At 42.9% G+C, this 23,200-nt stretch overlaps 1 protein-coding gene across 4 annotated transcripts in view; it reads right to left on the bottom strand.

Annotated features, from left to right (window-relative positions):
- SLC7A1 (solute carrier family 7 member 1) overlaps positions 1-23,200 on the bottom strand; it is a 57,613-nt gene that overhangs the window by 5,181 nt on the left and 29,232 nt on the right. For all 4 annotated transcript variants that reach the window (XM_020788629.3, XM_020788631.3, XM_020788630.3 and 1 more), the window contains exons 3-11: positions 22,296-22,454; positions 19,439-19,592; positions 14,926-15,044; positions 12,270-12,492; positions 8,154-8,293; positions 7,244-7,346; positions 5,873-6,084; positions 2,549-2,715; positions 171-279 (exon numbers count right to left, since the gene is read on the bottom strand). In XM_020788629.3, the coding sequence (XP_020644288.2) occupies positions 171-279; positions 2,549-2,715; positions 5,873-6,084; positions 7,244-7,346; positions 8,154-8,293; positions 12,270-12,492; positions 14,926-15,044; positions 19,439-19,592; positions 22,296-22,454 (1,386 nt within the window). The remainder of the gene's footprint in view (positions 1-170; positions 280-2,548; positions 2,716-5,872; positions 6,085-7,243; positions 7,347-8,153; positions 8,294-12,269; positions 12,493-14,925; positions 15,045-19,438; positions 19,593-22,295; positions 22,455-23,200) is intronic.

Here is a 23,200-nt window from a genome sequence, read left to right as displayed (position 1 = left end):
GCAGCTGTCCTGAATGCAATGGTAGCAATCTAAACACCATGATATGAATGACTGGGAACAGATGAAAGCAGGAATTGGTGTGGAGTTGACCCTAGGGAAGGCATCGCTGTGTTTTGCTTCATGTTCTGCTTATATTCTGATCTTCCCATGCCTCAGTAAATAAGACTCACCTATTAACATCCAGATGGCAAACCGTATCCAGGTACCACCATCTAGCTGCATCATAAGATACATATTCACAAAGATGCTCAAGACTGGAAGGACGGGAAGAAAGGGGACCTGAAAAAGCAAAGGGGAAATTACATCACTTGATTACATAGGGTGACAAAGTGACTATTTTTGCCATGTATTCTGAAAATAGTAGCAATCTTTTATTTACTGGACATTCAGCAGCAGCCTAGTATACATACATGCACACACAGAAATTTAGCAAGTGTACCTTGTCCTGATAGATAAGATGAAACCATCCCCATTCACTTGCCTTTTAGCATGTCCTGTTTCTGTTAAAAAATATAGGATTACGTTCTGTAGATGGCCACTGAGATTTTACTCTTGTGACTTTGTTAAAAGGGTTTGGTTGTTAAGTTTTTGGTTTAATTTATACTACACATTCCCTTTGCCAGCAGCAAGCAGGGAGTTCCATGTACAATCAGCTCCGGATGGAAGACAGCATGCACGTCATGCCACTCTTTGGTTAAAGGGTGGGCGAAACGGCTTTAAAGAAGACCCACTAGACCTTTGAGTCAGTTTAGATCTCAGCAAATCCAAGTTCATGCAGGTCATTAGGGCAAGCCTGAGACAGTTAACCTCTCAACTAGAGATGGGGGGTATTCATAGTCGTATCCCCCCACACAGGCAGACATAACAAGGGTCTGGCCCCCTGGGGCCAGAACGTCCACTCCTGCAGCCGGCTTCTTGTTCCCTTCCAATCGCTCCAGAGCTCATGGTCAGCTATCCACTCATCAGCCTGACATGGAGGCTTGTCTTCCCTCCTCCTGCCAGGAGTGGCTAGTCGACCGTGAGCTCTAGAGTGATTGGAAGGGAGAGCAGAGCCAGCTGCAGCAGTGGATGGGGGAGTGGACAGTTACGTAACCCTCGTTACATCCAGCTGTGCAGGGGTATTCATATTCATACCCCTCCCCCCCCGCCTCTACTCTCAACCTAAACCAATTGACAGCTGTCATGATGATTTGAGTAGGAAGGGATCATGTACAACTCCAGGGATGCAGAAAGTGGAGAACAACTTCACTCATTTATAATTCAGTACAGCCTTCAGTCATGACAGGGTAACATCAAACAATACCAATGCAAAGCGCCCCAAATGGGGGATTCTCAGCTGTGGTTCCAAAATCATCTCTGCTTCTGCATGTTTAGCAGGGAACCCTGGCTACACACACTCCACAAGCAAGGGTAGGTGAGGCTTCTATTAGATCACGGGGGGAAAAACCCCAAAAATCACAAAAAAATGCTAGCTTTGCAGCTGTGATTTTAAAAGTGGCATAGATGTCTAGCCATGGTTTCTGGAACTTGTGTGCTTTTCCTGCACTGTCCACAGATATGCAGTGCCCAGCTTGATGAAGGGTTGCACAGTGATCTCATGAAGATACCACCTACCTTTGCTTTTGGATTGTGTGCAAGAACCACACCACTTTTCCTCCCTCTCCTTTGGTTGCGCGCGCACACACACACATTTTTCATCTGACATTAGAAATATATATGAAAGTGCCCCCATGTTTTTGTCTTTATTTTTTTTTAATTGATTTTGTTTTCACCTTTAACATTTTTCATCAGCTCTCTTGTGGTATTTCTGTGGCTGCATTTTGTACAACCTTGCAGTACAGTTTTGTTCACAGACTGTTTATACAGCGCATTCCTGTAACGTGATCAGTCACCTCTGACTCTCATTGAGTTCTATGGGGCGTACATTCCAGTGTGAATCAGACTGCAGCCTAGATGTTGTTGTTCTCTCATGGATTCTGCAGTTGAGTGTCACATGAGGCATTCTTTAAAAAGCAGAACAGTGATCTATAGGTTTTCAAATGCAGAGATAATATTATGGTTTATCTGGTTACCCTTGGCTTACCAGATAAACAAAAAAAGATGGAAGATCCCTTTTCAGTTTCAAAAGATATTAACAGGCTTAGTGCTGCTGTTTTACTGCTCTGTGAGAAGCAAGAATAGAATTCTTTCCGGAGGATGCATTGCAATCTGATGTGTTGGTGCTTTTTGGAGACTATGTGGAGAGCCAAAAGGAAAAGGCAGCCTTCCATACCCTACTGCCTGTACCCTTCTGAATACAACAGGCAGATTGCCAGGAGAATCAAGGCGTACTGAAGGTCAGGCTTGAGGTGAGCTGAGCCAATCTCCGTGAGAAAGTTTGTTCTATATCCCCATCTTTCCCTCCAATCTATTTCTCCCTTTCTGGCAACAGGCAACTAACATCTCTTTGATCTCTTGTTTCAGGCATGGAAGCAGCAAAGACTCAGACTGCTTCCCCAGCAACAATTAAAAAAAAACCCACACAATCCTTCCTGAGGAGACTACTTGCCTTAAATGAGAGCTTGGTTTTGCTTTCAGGTTGTCTCCAAATAATCACTATGAAAACTAAACAAAGGACGAAAACTATAACAAGCAAAGTAATGGCCCACGTTTTCCCATTTATCAGAGCTTCTTTGCCAAGGACAGTCAAGCTGCAGAAGGTGACGATAAGAAAACCTGTGAAGAAAATACATGAACATGTTTGCTGAACTCTTAAGAGCAGGGCAGAAATACAAAGACAGCTGTACATTTCTGAAGCAGAGACAAGAAGAGAGACATCTCCAGCACCGATCTATGGCTTGTTCCAGTTCAGAGACAAAGCTTCCACATATGCAAGTACCGACTATAGACTTCTTTGAAGCCATCTGATTCTGCTTGCTATGTTAACATCCACTATTTATTCCACCCATGATTTTTTTTAAAGCCTGTCCATGGGGGAGGAGGCAAATTTGTCAGCTGCCAGCCCTCTGCACAGGAAGATCCAGATGTGAATCCTTATTTTAAAAAACAGAAAATATCCCCCTCTCCCAACACATCAACTTGCCTAGGCAGTTACTCCCCCAAACGCTCCCCCCCCCAGCAGAAGCTGTGGATAGAGAGCACAATATACAGGCATAAATGAACAGTTTATTACTACTGTAATGGAAGAGGACAACATCAACATAGAAAATCAAGGTATAAATTCTCTGTTCCGAAAACTGTGCAAACATGGATTTCAGAGGTATGTCTCCATCAGTTTCTTTTAATTTCATCAACAGAGATTGCAGGTTGGCAATAAAACAGTATCTTTCCATCCCGGTGAGGAAATCCATGCAGTCCTCAATGCATGACTGATGTGAATGGCATTTTCCGAGTGCATGTTCACATATCTGTTTAATAATACTTTTCCAAATGGCACTGAACTTCCGGGAATGGAATATGCAATACTCATTGGCCAAAATCCTGTTGTGTAGCTCTGCCAGAATAATTTGGTTTTACGCAAGCTGTTGCAAAATCTGCACCAAGACAGAAGTCATACTCAGGAAGCAATTATACAGTCAGCTGCACAGTCAGTATGTGGTCAAATGTGGGGTCAGCACACAGCAATCTAACACAGAGATTGCCAAGGTGCAGATCATTGTGAACTTCTGCATGTGTAACTTTATGTTATGTCAAGTGTAACAGGATATCAACCAAGGAAGGATAACTAGCTATTGCACAAAACTAATTGATATCATCTCCCTTCATGGATTGCTGCCTTGTTGTGGTAAAAGGGCTTGAGTAATTCAGAGAAGCTATGGGCTATGCCGTGCAGGGACACCCAAGACAGACAGGTCATAGTGGAGAGTTCTGACTAAACACGATCCACCTGGAGCAGGAACTGGCAAGCCACTCCGGTATCTTTGCCAAGAAAACTCCATGGACAGAAACAAAAGGCTAAAAGATATGACACTGGAAGATGAGCCCCTCAGGTCGGAAGGCATCCAGCATGCTACTGAGGAAGAGCGGAAGACAAGGACAAGTAGCTCCAGAACTAATGAAGTGATTGGGCCAAAGCTGAAAGGACGCTCAGCTGTGGATGCACCTAGAAGTGAAAAGAAAGTCTGATGTTGCAAAGAAAAATACTGCGTAGGAACCTGGAATGTAAGATCCATGAACCTTGGTAAGCTGGATGTGGTCAAACAGGAGATGGCAAGAATAAACATTGACATCCTGGGCGTCAGTGAACTAAAATGTACAGGAATGGGTGAATTCAATTCAGACAATCATCGTATCTACTATCGTGGGCAAGAATACCATAGAAGAAATGGAGTAGCCTTCATCATCAACAAAAGAGTGGGAAAAGCTGTACTGGGATACAATCTCAAAAATGATAGAATGATGTCAATACGAATCCAAGGCAGACCTTTCAACATCACAATAAGCCACGTTTTTGCACCAACCACCCATGCTGAAGAGGCTGAAATTGACCAGTTCTATGAAGACTTACAACACCTTCTAGAAAGTGACACCAAAGAAAGATGTTCTTATCATTATAAGAGACTGGAATGCTAAAGTAGGGAGTCAAGAGATAAAAGGAAAAACAGGTAAGTTTGGCCTTGGAGTTCAAAACGAAACAGGGCAAAGGCTAATAGAGATTTGTCAAGAGAACAAGCTGGTCATCACAAACACTCTTTTCCAACAACACAAGAGGTGACTCTACACGTGGACATCACCAGATGGGCAATACTGAAATCAGTTTGATTATGCTCTCTGCAGCCAAAGATGGAGAAGCTCTATACAGTCAGAAAAAAAAGGACCTGGAGCTGATTGGGGCTATGATCATCAGCTTCTTATAGCAAAACTCAGTGGAAGTGAAGAACAGATTTAAGGAACTCAATTTGATGGACTCTTGAGAGTCCCCTGGACTGCAAAGAGAACAAACCTATCCATTCTGAAGGAAATCAACCCTGAGTGCTCACTGGAAGGACAGATCCTGAAGCTGAGTCTCCAGTACTTTGGCCATCTCATGAGAAGAGAAGACTCCCTGGAAAAGACCCTCATGTTGGGAAAGTGTGAGGGCTAGAGAAGAAGGGGACGACAGAGGACGAGATGAATGGACAGTGTAATCTAAGCTACCAGCATCAATTTGACCCAACTCTGGGATGCAGTGGGAAGACAGGAGGGCCTGGCATGCTCTGGTTCATGGGGTCGCGAAGAGTTGGACACGACTTAACAACTAAACAACAACAATTGACATCATCAGAACTTGTTCATGGGTTAGATCTGGGATGGGTGCCTTTGGCAGCCAAATTATACCCCATCCCCCCCAGCCTCTTCGATGGCCCACAACAGAAAATACCTAGACAGGCATGTGCAATTTCCATTTTGGGGATTTTGGAGGTAGGTTTTGGGAAAAACTTTCCAGCCCCCTAAGTGGCAAAAAAATATCCAAGAGCAGAAACAGGGATTTTCTACTGGGGGTTTGGCTTCAGGATGGCCTTGGGTGCTGCTGATATTGTGGCCCCGCTGGCCACATACTCTCTCTTCCCCAGCACAGCTCCTAAGCTTAGAAACAGACTATAGCAAATCTTAAAAAGGACTCTATGTCAGCAAGAGATTTTTAAAAAGGTTATTTTTCTCAATAATAAAACAAAACACTGGAATTCACTTGTTTTTATGACAGTGGGTCCTGGGGAAACCCCTAAATCCTACAAAATGGAGACGAAATCACATATGGGTTTCACATCATATATTTTTCAGGCTCCGACACAGGCAGGAAGAAACCACTCTCTTCGCACTCTATATTTGTGTTTATGAAGGGCACGGCAAAACTGAGCTGAACCAGGAAAACTGGCAAGGTTACAACTCCTACCTATGATAAAAGAGGAAACATTCACAATAAACCCAGAGAGTTTGGAAGGATCAGTATTTTGTGGGAAGATAACAGCTTTCAGGGAGTACTTCTCCTCCTCTTCAGGTAGAAATGCAGTCTGCGATTCACTTGTGCTCACAGATTCATTGTTGTCCACTTCATCAGTTGTACTAGCCATCTGGTATGCCAGGTTAGGCTGCTCAGGCTGGTACCTAAAATAAAACAAAACAAAATCTACTGAACATCATCATAACAAATCCACCCACAAGGAGAGTTGTCCTATTTTGTTCTTTCTACATGATATACAATTAATCTCAAAGTTGACAGGTGAGCAAACTTTACCAGAATATTCTGACCTCATGGCTACCCCAAATCCTTTACAGCATTCGCCAATGGAAAGAAACTTCAACTTTTATCACTCAATCCAACTAAAACATACAGGGCTAAATTCAACTGTATAATCCCAATGAGAATTATATAAGTGAATCAATGGGAGTTATATTCATGTAGAATTAAGTCCCATTGAAAACTGCAGATGTCTCTTCTACTTGGGATATACAAATGAATCAAGCCCATATAATTTTATTCCATCAAACATATTCCATAACTTACTGATAAAAATTGCAACATAAGATGCCAACAGTTTTGCTATATCAGGGATGCTAGGAACAGATTCTGTACACATGATTCTGTTTGTTTATATCTAATCTTGCAAGATCATATTTTATATGATATCTGCCTTTGACTGACAGGTCCTCTAGCTAAGCAGCAAAACCTACAAAAACTGCTAAATCTTGCGAGCCTAAATGCAACTGGCTGTTGTACTTCAAATCCACCCACTGATTCAATGGGATCTACTGAAGTTATCAACTCACCATTCAGGAACTGATTCGATCAATCTACTCTAGTTGGAGCAACAATTGGAATTCAAGTCTTAAAAGCCTGCAGATGAGCCTAAACAGCTTTGTGAATAAAGCTATCACATGCCAGACATTAACAAGAAGAAACTTGCCAAAGAAAGCAAAGAAAAAGGAGATAATCACAACGTGCTGCCATCGTTATGCCAAAGAGGCAGTAAGATGTAAGCCAAAAGAGATCCCAAAGCTACCTACACTCGGGAACGTATGGCTAGACAGACAAAAGAAACCCTTGAGGGTGCAGGCAAGCAAGCTTCCTCAAATGAGTCTTCATGCTGAGGCAGTATTTGCCCTTATTCTGAAGATGCTCCCAAAGGCATCTAATGGTCCTCTCACTGTCTACTGCTATGGGAGCAAGAGATCAGGACACTTTCTGGAATATCTAACTGGGAACACGTGGACTACTCAGAGGGTTTGTTTCACTGCATCACAACACAGAAATATTATTCCATACCTCAGTACCAGCACACAGGCAGCCACCAAAGAGTAAGCCAGAAGTGTCCCAATGGACATAAGATCCACAAGATCCTTCAGGTCCAAGAGAAAGGCCATGACAGCTAGTGGAGTAAACAAAACACGGATAGATAATTTCATTTCCTATACTAGACTGTGCAATTCCAACAGTGAAAAATAGCAAAGAGTAACTCCAGTTACTTGTGGGTATGTATGTCCTAATTCTGGCCCATTATTTTGTAACAGATAAACGGCCTGTCTGGAAAAATCCCATTCTGATATAAAAATAAATAAATCCCAAATTCAAGAGTCATTGTTCTTGTGAAACTTTCAGGTATTTTGGTGTATCTGTAGAATTACTGAGAAAGTGCCAAAACAAACAAACAAACAAGCAAAAAACCTTAGCTGCTAGCCATCCTGTGTTGGCAGATTTAGTCAAGAAATTATTGTTTGAAGGATGAGGCATTTATGGTGCAGAAGGGTTCAGTGAACACAGTAAGATGAACTGCCCGTTTGGGTTTGCCAGGAGAAAATGTAATACACCAGCAGACAACAATCAAGAGCAGAGAACTCTAGAGAAGAACAGGAAATATTGCAGAATATACAAGATCTCTGTGCCTCCACTAAAATCAGGCTTTCTGAAATTCAACCATGATGTTAAGTTTCTTCCTTTCATCATGCCCTCCCTGCCAGTCTGCTAGACTCTGTGGGGTGGAAGAGCACTCTAGCATCCACCTGCACCATACAGAGTGGCTGCTTTTAGCAATGGATTTTCATTTTCAACTTTCGAGGCAACAGAACCCAAACTTGCCCAGGTATTTTGTCCTTTACACCAGCATTTCACCTGCAATCCCAGCCTTCAGATTGTACAAAACCTAGTGGTTACTGGCTTCTGTCTCAGGGATTCTTACCTGCAACAACACCTGATGTTAGTGTAGCAATCATTGGAGTCTTTGTCCTCTCATTAACATGAGACAAAAACTTGAACAGTAGTCCATCTTCTGCCATGGCGTAAATAACTCGAGGCATTGGAAACATGGATCCAAGCAGACTAGAAAAAGACAAGAGCGTAGCACACCTTTACCACGTATTTGGCATACCACAATGCATGTAGAAGACCAAAACAAAAAGTGCTGAAACTTTGCATCAATACAGTTTTAAGGAAGGTACTTTTCTTAGGAAATTATCACACTTTTCAACAGCAGTGTCTGACGTCAGAACGAGCTGCTATTCAGTTAGCGCTGAGGGAGAAACACAATGGAAATAGTTGTTGTGGGTTTTTTGGGCTCTCTGGCCGTGTTCTAAAGGTTGTTCTTCCTGACATTTCGCCAGTCTCTGTGGCCGGCATCTTCAGAGGACTGGAGTAGGAACTCTGTCCATGCTCTGTTTCTACTCCAATCCTCTGAAGATGCCAGCCATAGAGACTGGTGAAACGTCAGGAAGAACAACCTTCAGAACACGGCCAAAGAGCCTGAAAAACCCACAACAACCATCAGATCCCAGCCGTCAAAGCCTTCGAGAATACAATGGAAATATCTTGGCATCTTCCAGCTATGAGAACTGGATGTTTCTCCTTCTCACAACAACTGAAAGGTCTGTAGGCTGCACTCATGTCTTGTCTCAGTCTAAAGAAGGTTGACTGACTATCTAAACAAGTCAATTAAGGTTCAGAATATAAATGTTTTTTCACAAGGGTCAAACTGATATATGGAATAAGTGGCCAGACCCCATTGTCATGGTCAGACCACTTCCTGGTCAAATTCAGTCTATTAGCTTCTTCTTCCCTCTGCAAGGGTGGGGGATCGATTAAGATGATCCGCCCCCGGAGACTAATGGATCCGGATGGTTTCCTGAATTCTCTGGGGGAGTATCCGTCTGATATGGTTGGCGCTCCTGTCGAAGCTCAGGTCACCCTATGGAATAGGGAGATGACCCGGGCGGTTGACACGATTGCGCCTAAGCGCCCTCTCCCTGCTCGCCGAGCCCAGACAGCTCCCTGGTATACTTCTGAACTGCGGGCGATGAAGCAAGAGGGGAGACGGCTAGAGCGCAGGTGGAGGAAGTCCCGCTGGGAATCCGATCGAACACGACTTAGAGCCCATTATCGGGCCTATTTCGTGGCAATACGGCTGGCGAAACGGCAATATTTCTCCAGCCGTATTGCTTCCTCAGAATGTCGTCCAGCAGAGCTGTTTCGGGTGGTCCGGGATCTTCTTCAACCGGGAAACCCGGTGGAGGTCCCGGACTGCTCATCAGCTCGCTGTGATGAGTTTGCTATTCATTTTGAGGAAAAAATCGCTCAGATTCGCAGTGGGCTGGACTCCACTGTTACTGCAAAATCGGAAGATGTGTCCAGTGTGCCGTGCTTAGGTCAAACTTTAATGGATGAGTTTCAATTGTTGAGACCCGAGGATGTGGACAGGGTGCTTGGATCTGTCCGTTCTACCACCACGCCGCTCGACCCTTGCCCATCTTGGCTAATTGGAAGATCTGCCAGGGGGGTTCGCACTTGGGTCCAGGAGGCCGTGAACGCCTCTCTGAGAGAGGGAGTGGTCCCTACCGCCTTGAAAGAGGCGGTAATTCGACCACTCCTTAAAAAGCCTAACCTGGACCCAAGGCTGGTGGTCAACTACCGACCAGTGGCGAACCTCCCTTATTTGGGCAAGGTGTTGGAGCGGGTTGTGGCCGGGCAACTCCAGGCGCTGCTGGATGAAACGGATTTTCTGGATCCATTTCAATCGGGTTTCAGGCCGGGTTTTGGTACAGAGACAGCCTTGGTCGCCCTGTATGATGACCTTTGCCGGGAGAGAGACAGGGGGAGTGTGACCCTGTTGATACTCCTGGACCTCTCAGCGGCTTTCGACACCATCGACCATGGTGTCCTTCTGGATAGGCTGGCTGGGTTAGGAGTTGGGGGCACTGTTTTACGGTGGTTCCGCTCCTTCCTAGCTGACCGTATCCAGAGGGTGGTGCTGGGGGACAGTTGCTCTGCCCCATGGCATTTATGTCATGGGGTTCCTCAGGGCTCGATACTGTCCCCCATGCTGTTTAACATCTACATGAAACCGCTAGGAGAGGTCATCAGGAGGTTTGGGCTGAGGAGTCAGCAATATGCTGACGACACTCAGCTCTACCTCTCGTTTTCCACCAATCCAGGTGAGGCGGTTTCTGTGCTGAACTCGTGTCTGGACCTGATAATGGACTGGATGAGGGTTAATAAATTGAAACTCAATCCAGACAAGACGGAAGTGCTGTTAGTGGGTGCTTCGCCGGACAGGTTGGAGGGCCACTTCCCTGTCCTGAATGGGGTTACACTCCCCCTAAGGGACAGGGTCCGCAGCTTGGGGGTGCTCCTGGACCCCAGTCTAACACTGGAAGCCCAGGTGGACTCGGTGGCCAGGGGCGCCTTCATCCAGCTGCGGAAATTATACCAGCTACGGCCCTACCTGGACGAGCGGAGTCTCATGACAGTTACACATGCACTGGTAACATCTCGTATTGATTATTGCAATGCGCTCTACGTGGGGCTGCCTTTGAAGACGGTCCGGCGACTGCAACTGGTCCAGAATCGAGCTGCGCGGCTGGTGAGTGGTGGGGCCGCCAGAGAGCACATCAAGCCGATTCTGTATAATTTACACTGGTTACCAGTTGCTGTCCGGGCCCAATTCAAAGTGCTTGTTTTGACATATAAAGCCCTAAACGGCTTGGGCCCTGGATACTTGAAGGACCGCCTCCTTCCATATGAGCCTACCAGGCTGTTAAGATCTTGCCAGGGGGCCCTTTTGAAAGAGCCATCCCTCAAGGAGGTAAGAGGGATGGCTTGTAGACAAAGGGCCTTCTCGGCAGCTGCCCCCAGACTATGGAACGCCCTCCCAACTGAAATTCGCCTGGCGCCGACACTGATGATATTTCGGCGCCAGGTCAAAACCTTCCTGTTCCAGAAGGCTTTTAATTGAAATAACATTAACTGTGGGTCTTAATGATGGCAATTTTAATTGTATTTTTAATTGTATTTTAATTGTATTTTAACTGTATTTTAATCATTTTGTTTTACTCCATTGAATTTTGGTTGTTGTGAGCCGCCCAGAGACCTTTGGGTAGAGTGGGCGGCATATAAATCAAATAAATAAATAAATAAGAGAATCGACTTCTGTCTGTCATCCACCCTTTGGCTGGGGATGATGGGAACTGTATTTAAACACATGTGGAGGACACCGGCTTGGAGGCGGTTGTTGCACACTGGCAAACAGCAGCTTTCTGGGATTTTGGGGGAGGGGATTTGAGACAAGATTGATTGAACGTGAGACCTCGTGCGCATGAAGAACGTGTTCTGTCCCTGAGCTACAAAAATTATCCTCTATGCTCTAATAATATAATAATCACGTACTATCAAGTCAATTCTGGCTTACTGTGATCCTTTTTCAGGATCTTTCAGGTAGAGAATACCCAGAAGTGGTTTACCCTTCTGTTCTTCTGGGAGCATCCTGGGATTGTGCAGCTTGCCCAAGATCAAGCAAGCTGGCTCTACTTGCAGGAGGCAGAGTATGGAATCAAACTCCCCCCCTGAGCGATCCAGCCAGCTCTACTCCCATCTTTTCTAGATCCTAACCATCAGCACTCTGAGAGCACAAAAAGGAGTCGGTGAAAATACCACTATCCTACCCACTTTCAGCAGCTGAGTGGTGATTTGAACCCAGGTTTCTTGAGTCCTAGTCCCAGACTCTCCCCATTACACTCTACTGGCTTTTATTATCATTCTTACAGCAATAACTACAGTAACAGTATGCCTCTAAGCATAAAACTGCCTTCTTTGGAAAAGGGGACTTTCTGGGGAAAGGGGGACTTTTTGTTTCTACTATGATGGGATGCAGTTGCTCCGATCAAGTCATAAGCAGAGCAGAAGACACAAAAGGCCATTTTCACGAGACAGTCTTTGCCTCCTGGGCATCCCTATCATTTTTTTTAAAAAAGGCAGGTAAGATGCAAGAGGCCACTGAGCGAGTTCACAGGAAACCACAGCACCTTACCTTGTTGAAAGAGCACAAAGGGAACCAACAGCCACTGCATAGTTGGCACCTTCCCATCCCACATGCTTAAAAGCAACCGGCAGCGGGCTGTTTCTGTCTAGCAAGTAGTAAGGCATCATGAGGGTAAGAGCAGCGGACACACCAAAGTATGCAACAAAGCAAATGAGAAGCGATGCCACAATTCCAATTGGAATGGCTTTCTGCGGATTTTTCACTTCCTCACCTACACACAAAAAAAGAGTGGGAAATAGAAAACACAATCAAAAAATGCAACACTCGACAGCTGACCTCTTTATTTTTAAAATACTGGTTTTTTGCAGTATTTCACTTCAGCATTTTAATGGGTGCACATTTTCTCCAGTGCATGAAACAATCAACTTTTGGACTGTAACTAAGAGTCTCCATCCCAAGTCAGCATGTCTGTGGGCTACATAGCTCAGGGAACCCTGGGATACACAGATCCCAAAACAACTTTTAAAAACTCTGATGCCATCTCTTCTTGTAAACGGAAATATTGCAACCGAGACACTTATTTTTCAGAAGGCTATTTTCCTCTTTAAAAATCATGATTTCAATGAATCCATTTGGGTTCTTATGGAAAAACACTTCCTCCTACCATTTCTTATTCTTATTACTGTAGATATTTTCTTTTACTTGAATCAAAAAACAAAAAGCATAATACGTACTTTCCTACATAATTGATTTTTGGAAACAGGATCCTTCTGAAATACATACAATCTTGGTAAATACAAACTCCCTTAATTCCACTGCTTTGGGAGAAGACTGAATGGGTTCAATGAAGAGGGTTCTCTAAATGTTTTTAATATTCACACAAGGAGTTAATAGGGTGCAACTAATATTCATAACTAATGGCCTGTAATTGCATATACAGTACTTATGTTAATAGCTATGATACATGCCATGATACAATTTAATCTAAATATTGTAGAAGTAGCTACTTTAATCAGTGGCAGGAAAATTATGGCATTCCTGGGTTTCTTGGCCTTTTGGACTGCAGTTCAGCATCTGGAAGGCTGTGAATTAACTACTCGTTTTAAAACAGGAACACATTGCCTCAGCACTAAAAGCCTTATTATGTTATTTAAAATGATGCAAACCAGCATAACAATGGTGTTTTGTTTGCATATTCCCAAAATATTATTATTATAATAAAAATATTTGAAACTATTAAACACAATCAAGTAATTATAATTATTATATATTATGTTGCTGTTATTATTCGTTTCCAGGCTTATCAGCCACAAGGGCTGTAAACGTTAGCGTTTTAAATGGAAGCCAATAGCACCTCAGTGATTCATTCATTTTGTAGAAAATATTTCAGATATACTCATAACTTGCAGATCAGTTATGACATAAAAAAGACAGCTCTACTCTGCAAGGGCCAAGTGATTAAACGAGCATGAGCAACAAAAGCTACAGTATTACATGTCTACCTAGGAGTATGATACATCACAGTCAATGGGTAGACATGCAGGAGACTGCTGTACTCAGCTCTGCTCATTGAGTAATCAAGTGAGGATTAAAAATGTGAAATATTGTACAAGCTGGATCTCCCATGTTGTATGCATGTCATAATAATGCAGAGTCCATTTATTTAAAGTCTAATCAGAAAAGGTAGAAACATACAGAAGTCTCCCTTCAGAGCTCTGCATAAAATCTCATATTTTAAAGGGAAAAAAAACATGCTTGAAAATATATACCTTCTACCGTGCTTCCCCGAAAATAAGACAGCATCTTATATTAATTTTTAATCCAAAAACGCAGTAGGGCTTATTTTCAGGGGATGTTTTATTTTTTTTCCAATGTACAACAATCTACATTTATTCAAAGACAGTCCTGTCATCTTCTTCTGGTGGCTGCACAAGGGTGGAGGGTGGGATTTCACTTCACTGGGGCTTATTTTGGGAGTAGGGCTTATATTACGAGCATCCTGACAAATCCTACTAGGGCTTATTTTCAGGTTAGGTCTTATTTTGGGGGAAATGGTACAAGGTTGCCAACAAGTGCAACTGCTGTTAAAATAATTTTTAATGGTAAATTATAAATCACAGGTTAATGACTTATAAATACAGCTGCCACAGGTTCAGCCACAGGTTAAGCAACCCTATTTAATTTGGCAGCTCCTGGTTATCTATACCACGTAAGTCCTGGCATGAAACATATGGGGCTTCTTAACCATGAAGTTGCGTTGTTAACTTTGCCAACCGGTAATGGGCACTCACCTTGTGAAAACAAACGTGTTGGATGGAAAAAGTTCAGCCTAGCCTTCTTATTAGTCCACTACTCTTCCCCACATGCAGGAAAGATGTTTTCTTTTGCTTTGTTTTGCTTTACATTTTTCTCCCCCCCCCCTTTGGTTTAATGTGCTAGTATTGAAACATACTATAAATTGCAGGGCAACATTGCTGAATGTAGACACACTGGCTTTAATATCAAGAGATGTGAATGTACAAAGGTTCCCTCAGTAAGTAAAGTAGCTAGCATATAAGCCATTAATCACATTCAAATTTTAGAAATATGAGAGTGGACATCAGGAAGATCACCGTATTTAAGGAAAAAGATTCCTTGTTTGCACCAACCCACATGTAGACAGAATTCTTAATGATAGACGAGTGTTCAATCCTTGTGACCTTACCTGTAGTGGCAATGCAGTCAAATCCTACAAATGCATAAAAGCATGTTGCTGCTCCTGAGAGAACTCCAGAGAAACCAAAGGGCATAAACCCACCAACACCAATTTGTTCCTGGGTGACACTAAAAACAACCACAGGAGACCAGAAGTTAGGCTGCTCAATAAGACTAACACAATCATAGAATGTCTTGGAACAGTGATTTATGAAAAAGAAAAATGGTGTGTGGCAGGGGTGACACTAACTCAGCTGTCACAGCACCCTCAAAGCACAATGAGAACTACATTTCAGTGAAGACACTGGGATGCCTAGTCCCTCCTCCGAACTACATTTCCCAGAATTCCCATTAGTGATTGATTTGTTTGTTTTAAAGCCCGATAGTGCACCTATGTAATTGTCTATTCAAAAGGAATATGCTGCCTTTTTCAACAGGTGTTTTAAACCCGTAGGATATATTATTCTAAGCGCAAGTAAGAAATTTCAGCGAAATAAGCAGGACCTCCAAATGGAGGGATTGGGTAATATAATTCTCTATCCTCATTGTTACCTGCTGTTACATTACAAAACAAGCCTGTCAGGTTTGTTCAAAAAGGAAATCTTCCATCATTCAATGCAGCACAATTGTAGAAGCCAGAGAAAAAGTTCTAAGCCTCTAAACATTGCCCGATTCTCCAGAAGCATCAGCCAAAGGATGCAGAATTAGACGACTGAAGTTGAAATGTGCACATAGCATACAAAATAAACCAAAAGGCTGCCTTCAGGAGGCGTCAGTTTGGACCATTATTCCGTACCGAAAGTGTCCGTAGAATTTCAGCCTGGCAACATCTACACAAACAAGTCCAACGTAATCACATAAAGTTGTCAGTGCATTTTTCTTCCAGATAGGCTGAAGGGTTTTTGAAATATGTGCATTCAATAGTACAGTGCCTTAGCACCATGCTGTGTGGAACAGACTGTTCATGTGGAATTATTACATCCTGCAGAAACTAAGAATCTTGTGGCCCCTTAAAAACTAACAAATAATTTTAAAGTGCCATAAGACTAGACTTTCTGCTGCAGAAGATTATGCCTCTGAGATACATTTCTTGGATTCTCTGTCCTTTTTTCCAATATAGAGAAGGGAAAGTGCAAAACCTGATCAGAAGCAAAACAAAAATTAGTCTGAAGTACAAAAAAAGAACAGACATAAAAGATTTAGATCAGGGGTCTCCAAACTTTTCAGCATGAGGAGCGCATCATATATTTTACACATTCTGGAGGGTCGAAGGAATGAATGCACACATGCACATGTGTATGCATGTGCACATGCATGGGCTGAAGGGAATGGACCTGAACCTGTGGCGTTCACCAGGCCAGATAAAAAGGCAAGGCGGGTCGGATGTGGCCCGTGGGCCATAGTTTAGAGACCCCTGATTTACGGTAGATGATAAGACCCACAGCTTCAGTACCTACACTACAGAATGAACATTCTCCCGAAACAAGCAGAATTGCATTTGGAAATAGCTTGGGGGGGATGGGGAATCTGAACTGCATGCAAACTCCTAGTCTTTCCAGGTAGGTCATGAAGATTCCTGCTTGCAATCCTAGACAATCCCTGCCAGTCAGTGCGGACCATAAATGGACCAATGTTCTCACCAAGAAGCTTTCTGAGCTCCCAATACTCTTTAAACTTCAGAGATCATTTATTTTCCACATTTACTCCCCTATGCAACTTACAGCTGGTCTGACAACTTCACATACACTGTCGTAGACTCTTGACACATAATGGTAAAACCATTCATTTGCAAGCAGCTCACTGCAATCTATCAGGCAACATTAGCCACAACACTCTTAAGAGATGCAGGACTGGCAGAGCAGCCCGGAAAAAATATGGAATACATACAGTGAGATGCTTCAGAAGAGGCAATTGCAAAAAGTTACCCCTATGTCAAGCAATTTAGAAGATGCACCATGTTACTTTTTTGGACTACAGCCTCTAGAATCCATGAGTCAGCAAGACCAGCAGAACCAAGGTGGCAAAATTCTGGGAGTTGTAGTCCAAAAAAAGTAAGATTCCCAGTTGTGCTCATGAAGAGGGGAAATTCCCAGTACAACCGTTGTACTGTTAAAGAAGAGTCAAGTTCATTGGAGCAGCAGACAAGAAAGGAAGGACTTCAAGCCATTTCACTTCTTGAGATCAAGACCTGCTCCTGGCAGGCAAACGTCAGAGAGGCGTTGATCCCAGAAAAGCAGTCCCAGTAGCCAAAGTCATTCAGTCAGAAGGACAAAAGGCCCTCTGTGTGGCCTGGCCAGGTTAGGAAGAACCCTCACAGTGTTGCTTTGGGGATGGTTTAAGGGAGGAGCTATCTGTTACTGGAAATATTAGGGCAAACTCAGCAATGGCATTTCTGAAAGATTTCTTGTTTCTTTTAGTTAAAAAAAAGCAACTTCCCAGAATGAGGTTATGAGCTATGTCCAAATCTAATTTTTCACGGACTCTGAAAGCTTTGCACAACATTCAGTCTAAGCCTGCAGCCTTACAAAAGAGTCACTGCACCTTGTTTCATTTTAACCCACAGGCATCAGGATGGAGCGGAACATTTTAGCCTCTCAGGCTCACAATTTGTCACAGACACTCAAAAATTGAGACATAAAGTGCAGGCATTATGTGACTGTCACACAAACTGTTGTAAGGAAATCCCCAAATTTCAGTCACCTGGCATATATACATGTGTGCTTATGTATTTCAACTAACAAAAAGCAGCTAAGGTTAAAAAAGGGAGGGGCAGTGACAGTACAAATCCTAGCATCCTCTGCACCCAGGAGGGCCTGCCCACAGCAGCTTGGGGGGGTGTCTTACCAGCATGGGCAGATCCTTGTGGACATGAAGTGTGCTGGAAGTCCTCACCTCACTGCCTCTCTATGAGGCCCTATAGAGCACTGGTTCTTAACCTTGGGTTACTCAGGAGTTTTGGACTGCAACTCCCAGAAGCCTTCACCACCAGCTGTCCTGACTGGGGTTTCTGGGAGTTGCAGTTCAAAAGCATCCGAGTAACAAAGGTTAAGAACCACTGCTATAGAGAATGCCTCCTAAAAACCTACCAGGAAGACTTATGATTCCCAGATAGCACCACTGCAGTTCTTTTGTTTTTGAAAGTAGAAAGAGGCCAGAGAAGGCAGTGATGGAAGTTCCAACATGTTGCCTGGGGAATTCCAGGAGAATTCTGGGAGGTTGTAATCCAAAAACATGAAAGACCACACCTATAATGGCACCTCAACATCAAAGCTGCTTTATTCAGAGGGGAAAGTGGTCATTTGCCCAGGGGCCCTCTGTCGGTAGAGGTCCGCATGAAGAAGGGATTATTATTATTATTATTATTATTATTATTATTATTATTATTATTATTATTATTATTATTATTATTATTATTATTATTATTATTATTATTATTATTATTATTATTATTATTATTATTATTATTATTATTCCCTCCATGATGGTGCTGCGCAGCCTGCACTGCTAGCTGGGCCTTTGAAGTCTTATGTGCACTGAAGTCATGTGACGGGATCATGATGCGTGACCTCGCACTATTTGAGCACTGGCAGCACATACAGCCTTTTCTCCTGCCGCCTGCGTCATTGAGGACCCTGGCCTGACGGAGCTGACAGCGGCAGGCACAGCACTGAGGGACTGTGTTAGGGGCCAAGATGGCAGAGAGAGGCTGTTAGGGGGCTAAAATGGTACAGAGATGGTGTTTGGGAGCTAAGAAGGCACATACAAGCTGTTTGGAGGCACAGGGGGCACTGATATGATGTGCAACAGTGGTCCCCAATCTTGTGCCTCCAGATGTTCTTACAACTCCCAGAAGCCTTCTCCACCACCTCTGCTGGCCAGGATTTCTGGGAGTTGAAGTCCAAGAACATCCGGGGGCCCAAGGTTGGGGACCACTGATGTACAAGGTTTATGCATTTACTGCTCGTTAGCATGATACACAGAGTTTATGCATTTACTGCTCAATATCATGATACACCAAGTCTATGAAGTCTATGTATTTACTGCTCATTCGCATGATATAACAAGTTTATCCATTAAATCATCTGCCACTATTGATTAATTCTTGGAGCCAGAACTACGGGTGCTGTTCTCCCCCCACCTTTCACTTACATTGTTTATGTCCTATGACGATTTAAGTGGGAGGAAAGGGAGAAGGAGAGAGGAGGAAGCTGGGGGCACTATTCTATTTTTTTGCCCAGGGCCCGTCCCTGCTCAACACGTATCTATTCATATTTCTCTGGCATATTCGTGTCTATAAAGAGTAGTATTGCAGTGTAACAACCACCATCACAGAAAAAGAGAGGTCTGCACATATTCCAAACAAATGGAGGCACTAATGCACAGAAACCATGAGCAATCTGGAAACTCCTTGGGGAGAGGCATCTCATACCATAACTACGGCCTATCTGTTTCATATCACATATAAATATTGTACACCTGCACATGCATTATATCATTTCAGGCAAGGTAAAGCTGCCACTTACTTGTTCACAAGTGAGATATTCCCCGGAATGTGCCAGTTTTTCAAGGATCCCTTCACAAAACCAGATACCATCACAAAGAGCAAGACGAGAACATTGATGCAAGTGAACACTTTGTTAACCAATGCAGATTCTTTCACGCCAAATGTTAGAAGTCCTAGAAAATGCACAGTGTGTAATTAAATATTTACAACAATAAAAAGCAGAAAGATAATTTAATCCAAAACCTATATCACCACATTTTCATGGTGTAAGGTGCCATGCTGTTCATGTTATTTGACCTAGTTCCAGAGTTATCTGCATAACTAGTTACTCAAGCCATAACAAACATAGGTTTTGGGCTGACAATGCCTGACTCCCAATATCCTCCAGTTCTTCCATCCTTCTGATCTTCAATAACCAGTTTGCTCCATTCAGACCTTACAGAAGAAAGAAGCCTTCTTCTCCTTTTTCTTCCAAAATACATCATCTTGTATGTCAAAATACATAGAAAAAGATGTATTTTGAATACATCTATGGCAGCAAAATCATGATTTGATAGGGTCATCTGAACCTGGCCAATGTATCCTTGTGGAGAAATTCAGCCATGGCGAGGAAATGGCAGTGTTTCTACACACTGTCTGAAAGATCAGTCCTTTAAATGCACATAAACCCTTGCCAAGAATCATGAGCCAGATTCCTGGTCTGTGCCATGCTTTCAAGGAGATTTCTAGAGCAACATGACTATTGGTAATAGTTTTGGGGACACTCTCACTGGCTGTGGGATTCTAAATGTTACAACCCCCAAGAAGTAAAATTTCCAAGTTGCACTGTGTTCTTCAGGAACTTGTGAATGACATTTTTTTTATGATTCCACTAAAGAAAAGAAGCTCTTCTCAGGTATTCTTAACCCAATTGACCAAGGAATGCATCAAATAATCAGAGTAAATGACTGCATAAAACCCTAATTTAGATGGAGATAGTAACTGCAGAATTAAGTCTGGATAGCCTTCTCCATCTGCTTCCAAGACCCGTGTAAATGTAAAGACAGAGGACATGCTCCCAGGGAACAGCCTATGTTTTCATTGAAGGCTCCAGACATCTTTTTGACTGTAATCTCCTGAGAGGTGTTTTGAGTGAGAAAACGAGGTTATGGAAATGCTTGGAAGCAGAGAAGCAAGACATTTTACAAAGGCATAGATATATTTTGCTTTTAGGGCCAACTCTTGAGGCCACTACTTTGAATGAGAAACAACTAGAATGTCTCCTCATTCTTGTAAGGCAACATCATAACTCTCTATGGCAGAGGTGGACAACATGCAACCTGCAGCTCGCAGTTGTCTTTGTCGTAAAATGGAGACACACTGAGTCTGCATACATTGATCTTTTTTAAAAAGTGGCATTAAAAGCTAATAGCACGGTGGCAGAAATTCTGAAGCAAAAAGTGGTGCTTTTTTAACCACTGCTGACCATGGTGCCTGGATGGGTAGCAGCAAAGCACATCTGGCTTGGGGTCCAATTCATCTTCCACCATCAGAGGAGTGCCCACCCATGCTCTATAGCCATGAACTAGAAGACCACATAAAAAGCTCCACATTGGTAGTAAGATTTCAGAGTTATTTCTTTTCTCTCAGCATACACACACTTGCAGACAGACGGACAGCTCAACGGGCCACTTCTGAAATTGGGGGCATTTTTAAACTGATTTCCAAAGAAAGAAGAGAATCTGTGTTCAAAGATACAGCAATAAAGAAAATCTCCATGGCCTATTCCAAAGCAGCTCTCCAATTGTGGCTCATATCCTGGGGAAATGTTGATGCAGCAGAGGTATGATTTTGGCAGGTATAGTCGTGCCTCACTTTATGATTGCCCTGCATTACGATGAAACCGCATTACAACGATCTTTTTGCGATCACAAAATGATGGTCTGAATAGGGGTTTTTCACTTTGCTATGATCAGTTCCCTGATTCGGGAACCGATTCTTCGCAAAACGACGATTTTCGGACAGCTGATCAGCGGTTTCAAAATGGCCGCAGGGTAAATAAAACGGCTCCCCGCTGTTTTCTGGGATGGATTCCTCATTGCACAGGCACCAAAAATGGCCGCCCTATGGAGGATCTTCGCTGGACGGTGAGTTTCCAGCCCACTGGAACGCATTGAAGGGGTTTTGAATGCGTTTCAATTGGCTTTTTATTTTCGCATTATGACGTTTTTGTTCTACAGCGATTTCGTTGGAACGAATTAATGTCGTAATGCGAGGCATCACTGTATTGGTGGAAACATTCACAAGATCAGTTTAAAGATTTAAAAAAGCCAAAAAGCCACCATTTACCCAGCACTGGGTTTTCTTTTTTTTTCTTTAACAGCTCTATATCCTTTTAAGTCCACGTATTTTTTAATGTTTGAACTCTTCTAAAATAAACAGCCACCCACCAGCATCATAGTAGTTCAACCCTTCCCCTGCCTACTTCTTTCTTGCTGGAGCTTGATATAAATTGGCAGATTGTTCAGGTAAGAGCTTAGATTAACAAACCCAAGTTCTTCTGCTTGAATACTATTTCTGGGTAGACACCGCGCCCAAAAAAATGGTATTCAAAGATTTCCAGCTTAAAAATCCATCTCACTCAAAAACCTATGTTGTGTTACAAAGCATTACTGCAACTCTCTGCCCATTTTCACTGAAGCATCTAAAAACATCTTTATAAAAGTAGTTCCAAACAGGTGGCAAATAAAGAAAATGCTTTAAATGCAAGGTCAAAATGAGGGTGCTTGTTTTTCCAGCAAAAGCCAATAATGAGACTATAATGAATTATCACTCTGGGGGGTGGGGATGGAAAAACTCCCTTAGCAGTCTGAGATTTGTTTTTCTCTGTCTCTCACCTGTCAAGATCAAAATAATGACAACAGCAAAGACATCTGGATATTTTGCCAAGATACCAGGAGCATTCATAGACATGTACTCTTGAAAAAATTTCTCAATGTGTCTGCCAATAAGTTCATCAAACGTTGCACTCCATGCTCTGGCAACACTCGATGTTCCTGTCAAAACAAAAATTAAAAACAGGAGATATCTGTTAATTTCATTTACGTGCATGCTGTCTTTCATCAATTCATTTCAGTGTGCTACATTTTTTAAAAAAATCAAGCAAAACACAATAAAAAAGAGGAAAGGGGAATTTGCATCTTGTTCTTCTGATATATAGCATACTTATTTAATTGAGCAAATCAGTGGGCAGTTCAGAAGTTAAGCACTTTCCCTAGCACCCATTGTGAAGATAGGTTTCCTCTCTCTGAACCAGACCTGTTTCATTGAGAGGAAAATCTGCCTACTTATCAACTGAAGTGTTTCAGTTACCTTGGAAATCATGCAAATAGCCAGCATTCCATTCTATAGCTTGTAGACACTGCTGATTTTACTATGCCATTTCATTATTTAATATACTGTGAGCTAAATGCAGTTATTACTCCCAGCGTGAGTAGATTCACTGAATAAATGGGACTTAACGGTTATGCAAGTTCAATTTATTCAGTGGGTCAAGTATAGCTGGGACTAATCACTCGATTAAGCTCTGTGCGATGCCTCACATCTGTGTGTAATATTATTACCCTCCTCAGCTATAGTACTCTGGACTGATAAAAGAGATGCAGGGGTCAGGGGGCAGGCATCATACCCACGAAATAGTATGTATCTAACCTCCCATGGAGCAGATTCTGTGACACTCATCTATTCAATGTGTTCTCCTCACTGAAGAAGTTAAAAGACCAAAAGTTACTGAAGTGAGCCA

This window comes from Pogona vitticeps, chromosome 3 (assembly GCF_051106095.1).
Source record: "Pogona vitticeps strain Pit_001003342236 chromosome 3, PviZW2.1, whole genome shotgun sequence".
NCBI lineage: Eukaryota > Metazoa > Chordata > Lepidosauria > Squamata > Agamidae > Pogona > Pogona vitticeps.
The sequence above is the reverse complement of the archived record's forward strand: the minus strand, read 5'-3'. Positions and strand labels throughout refer to the sequence as shown.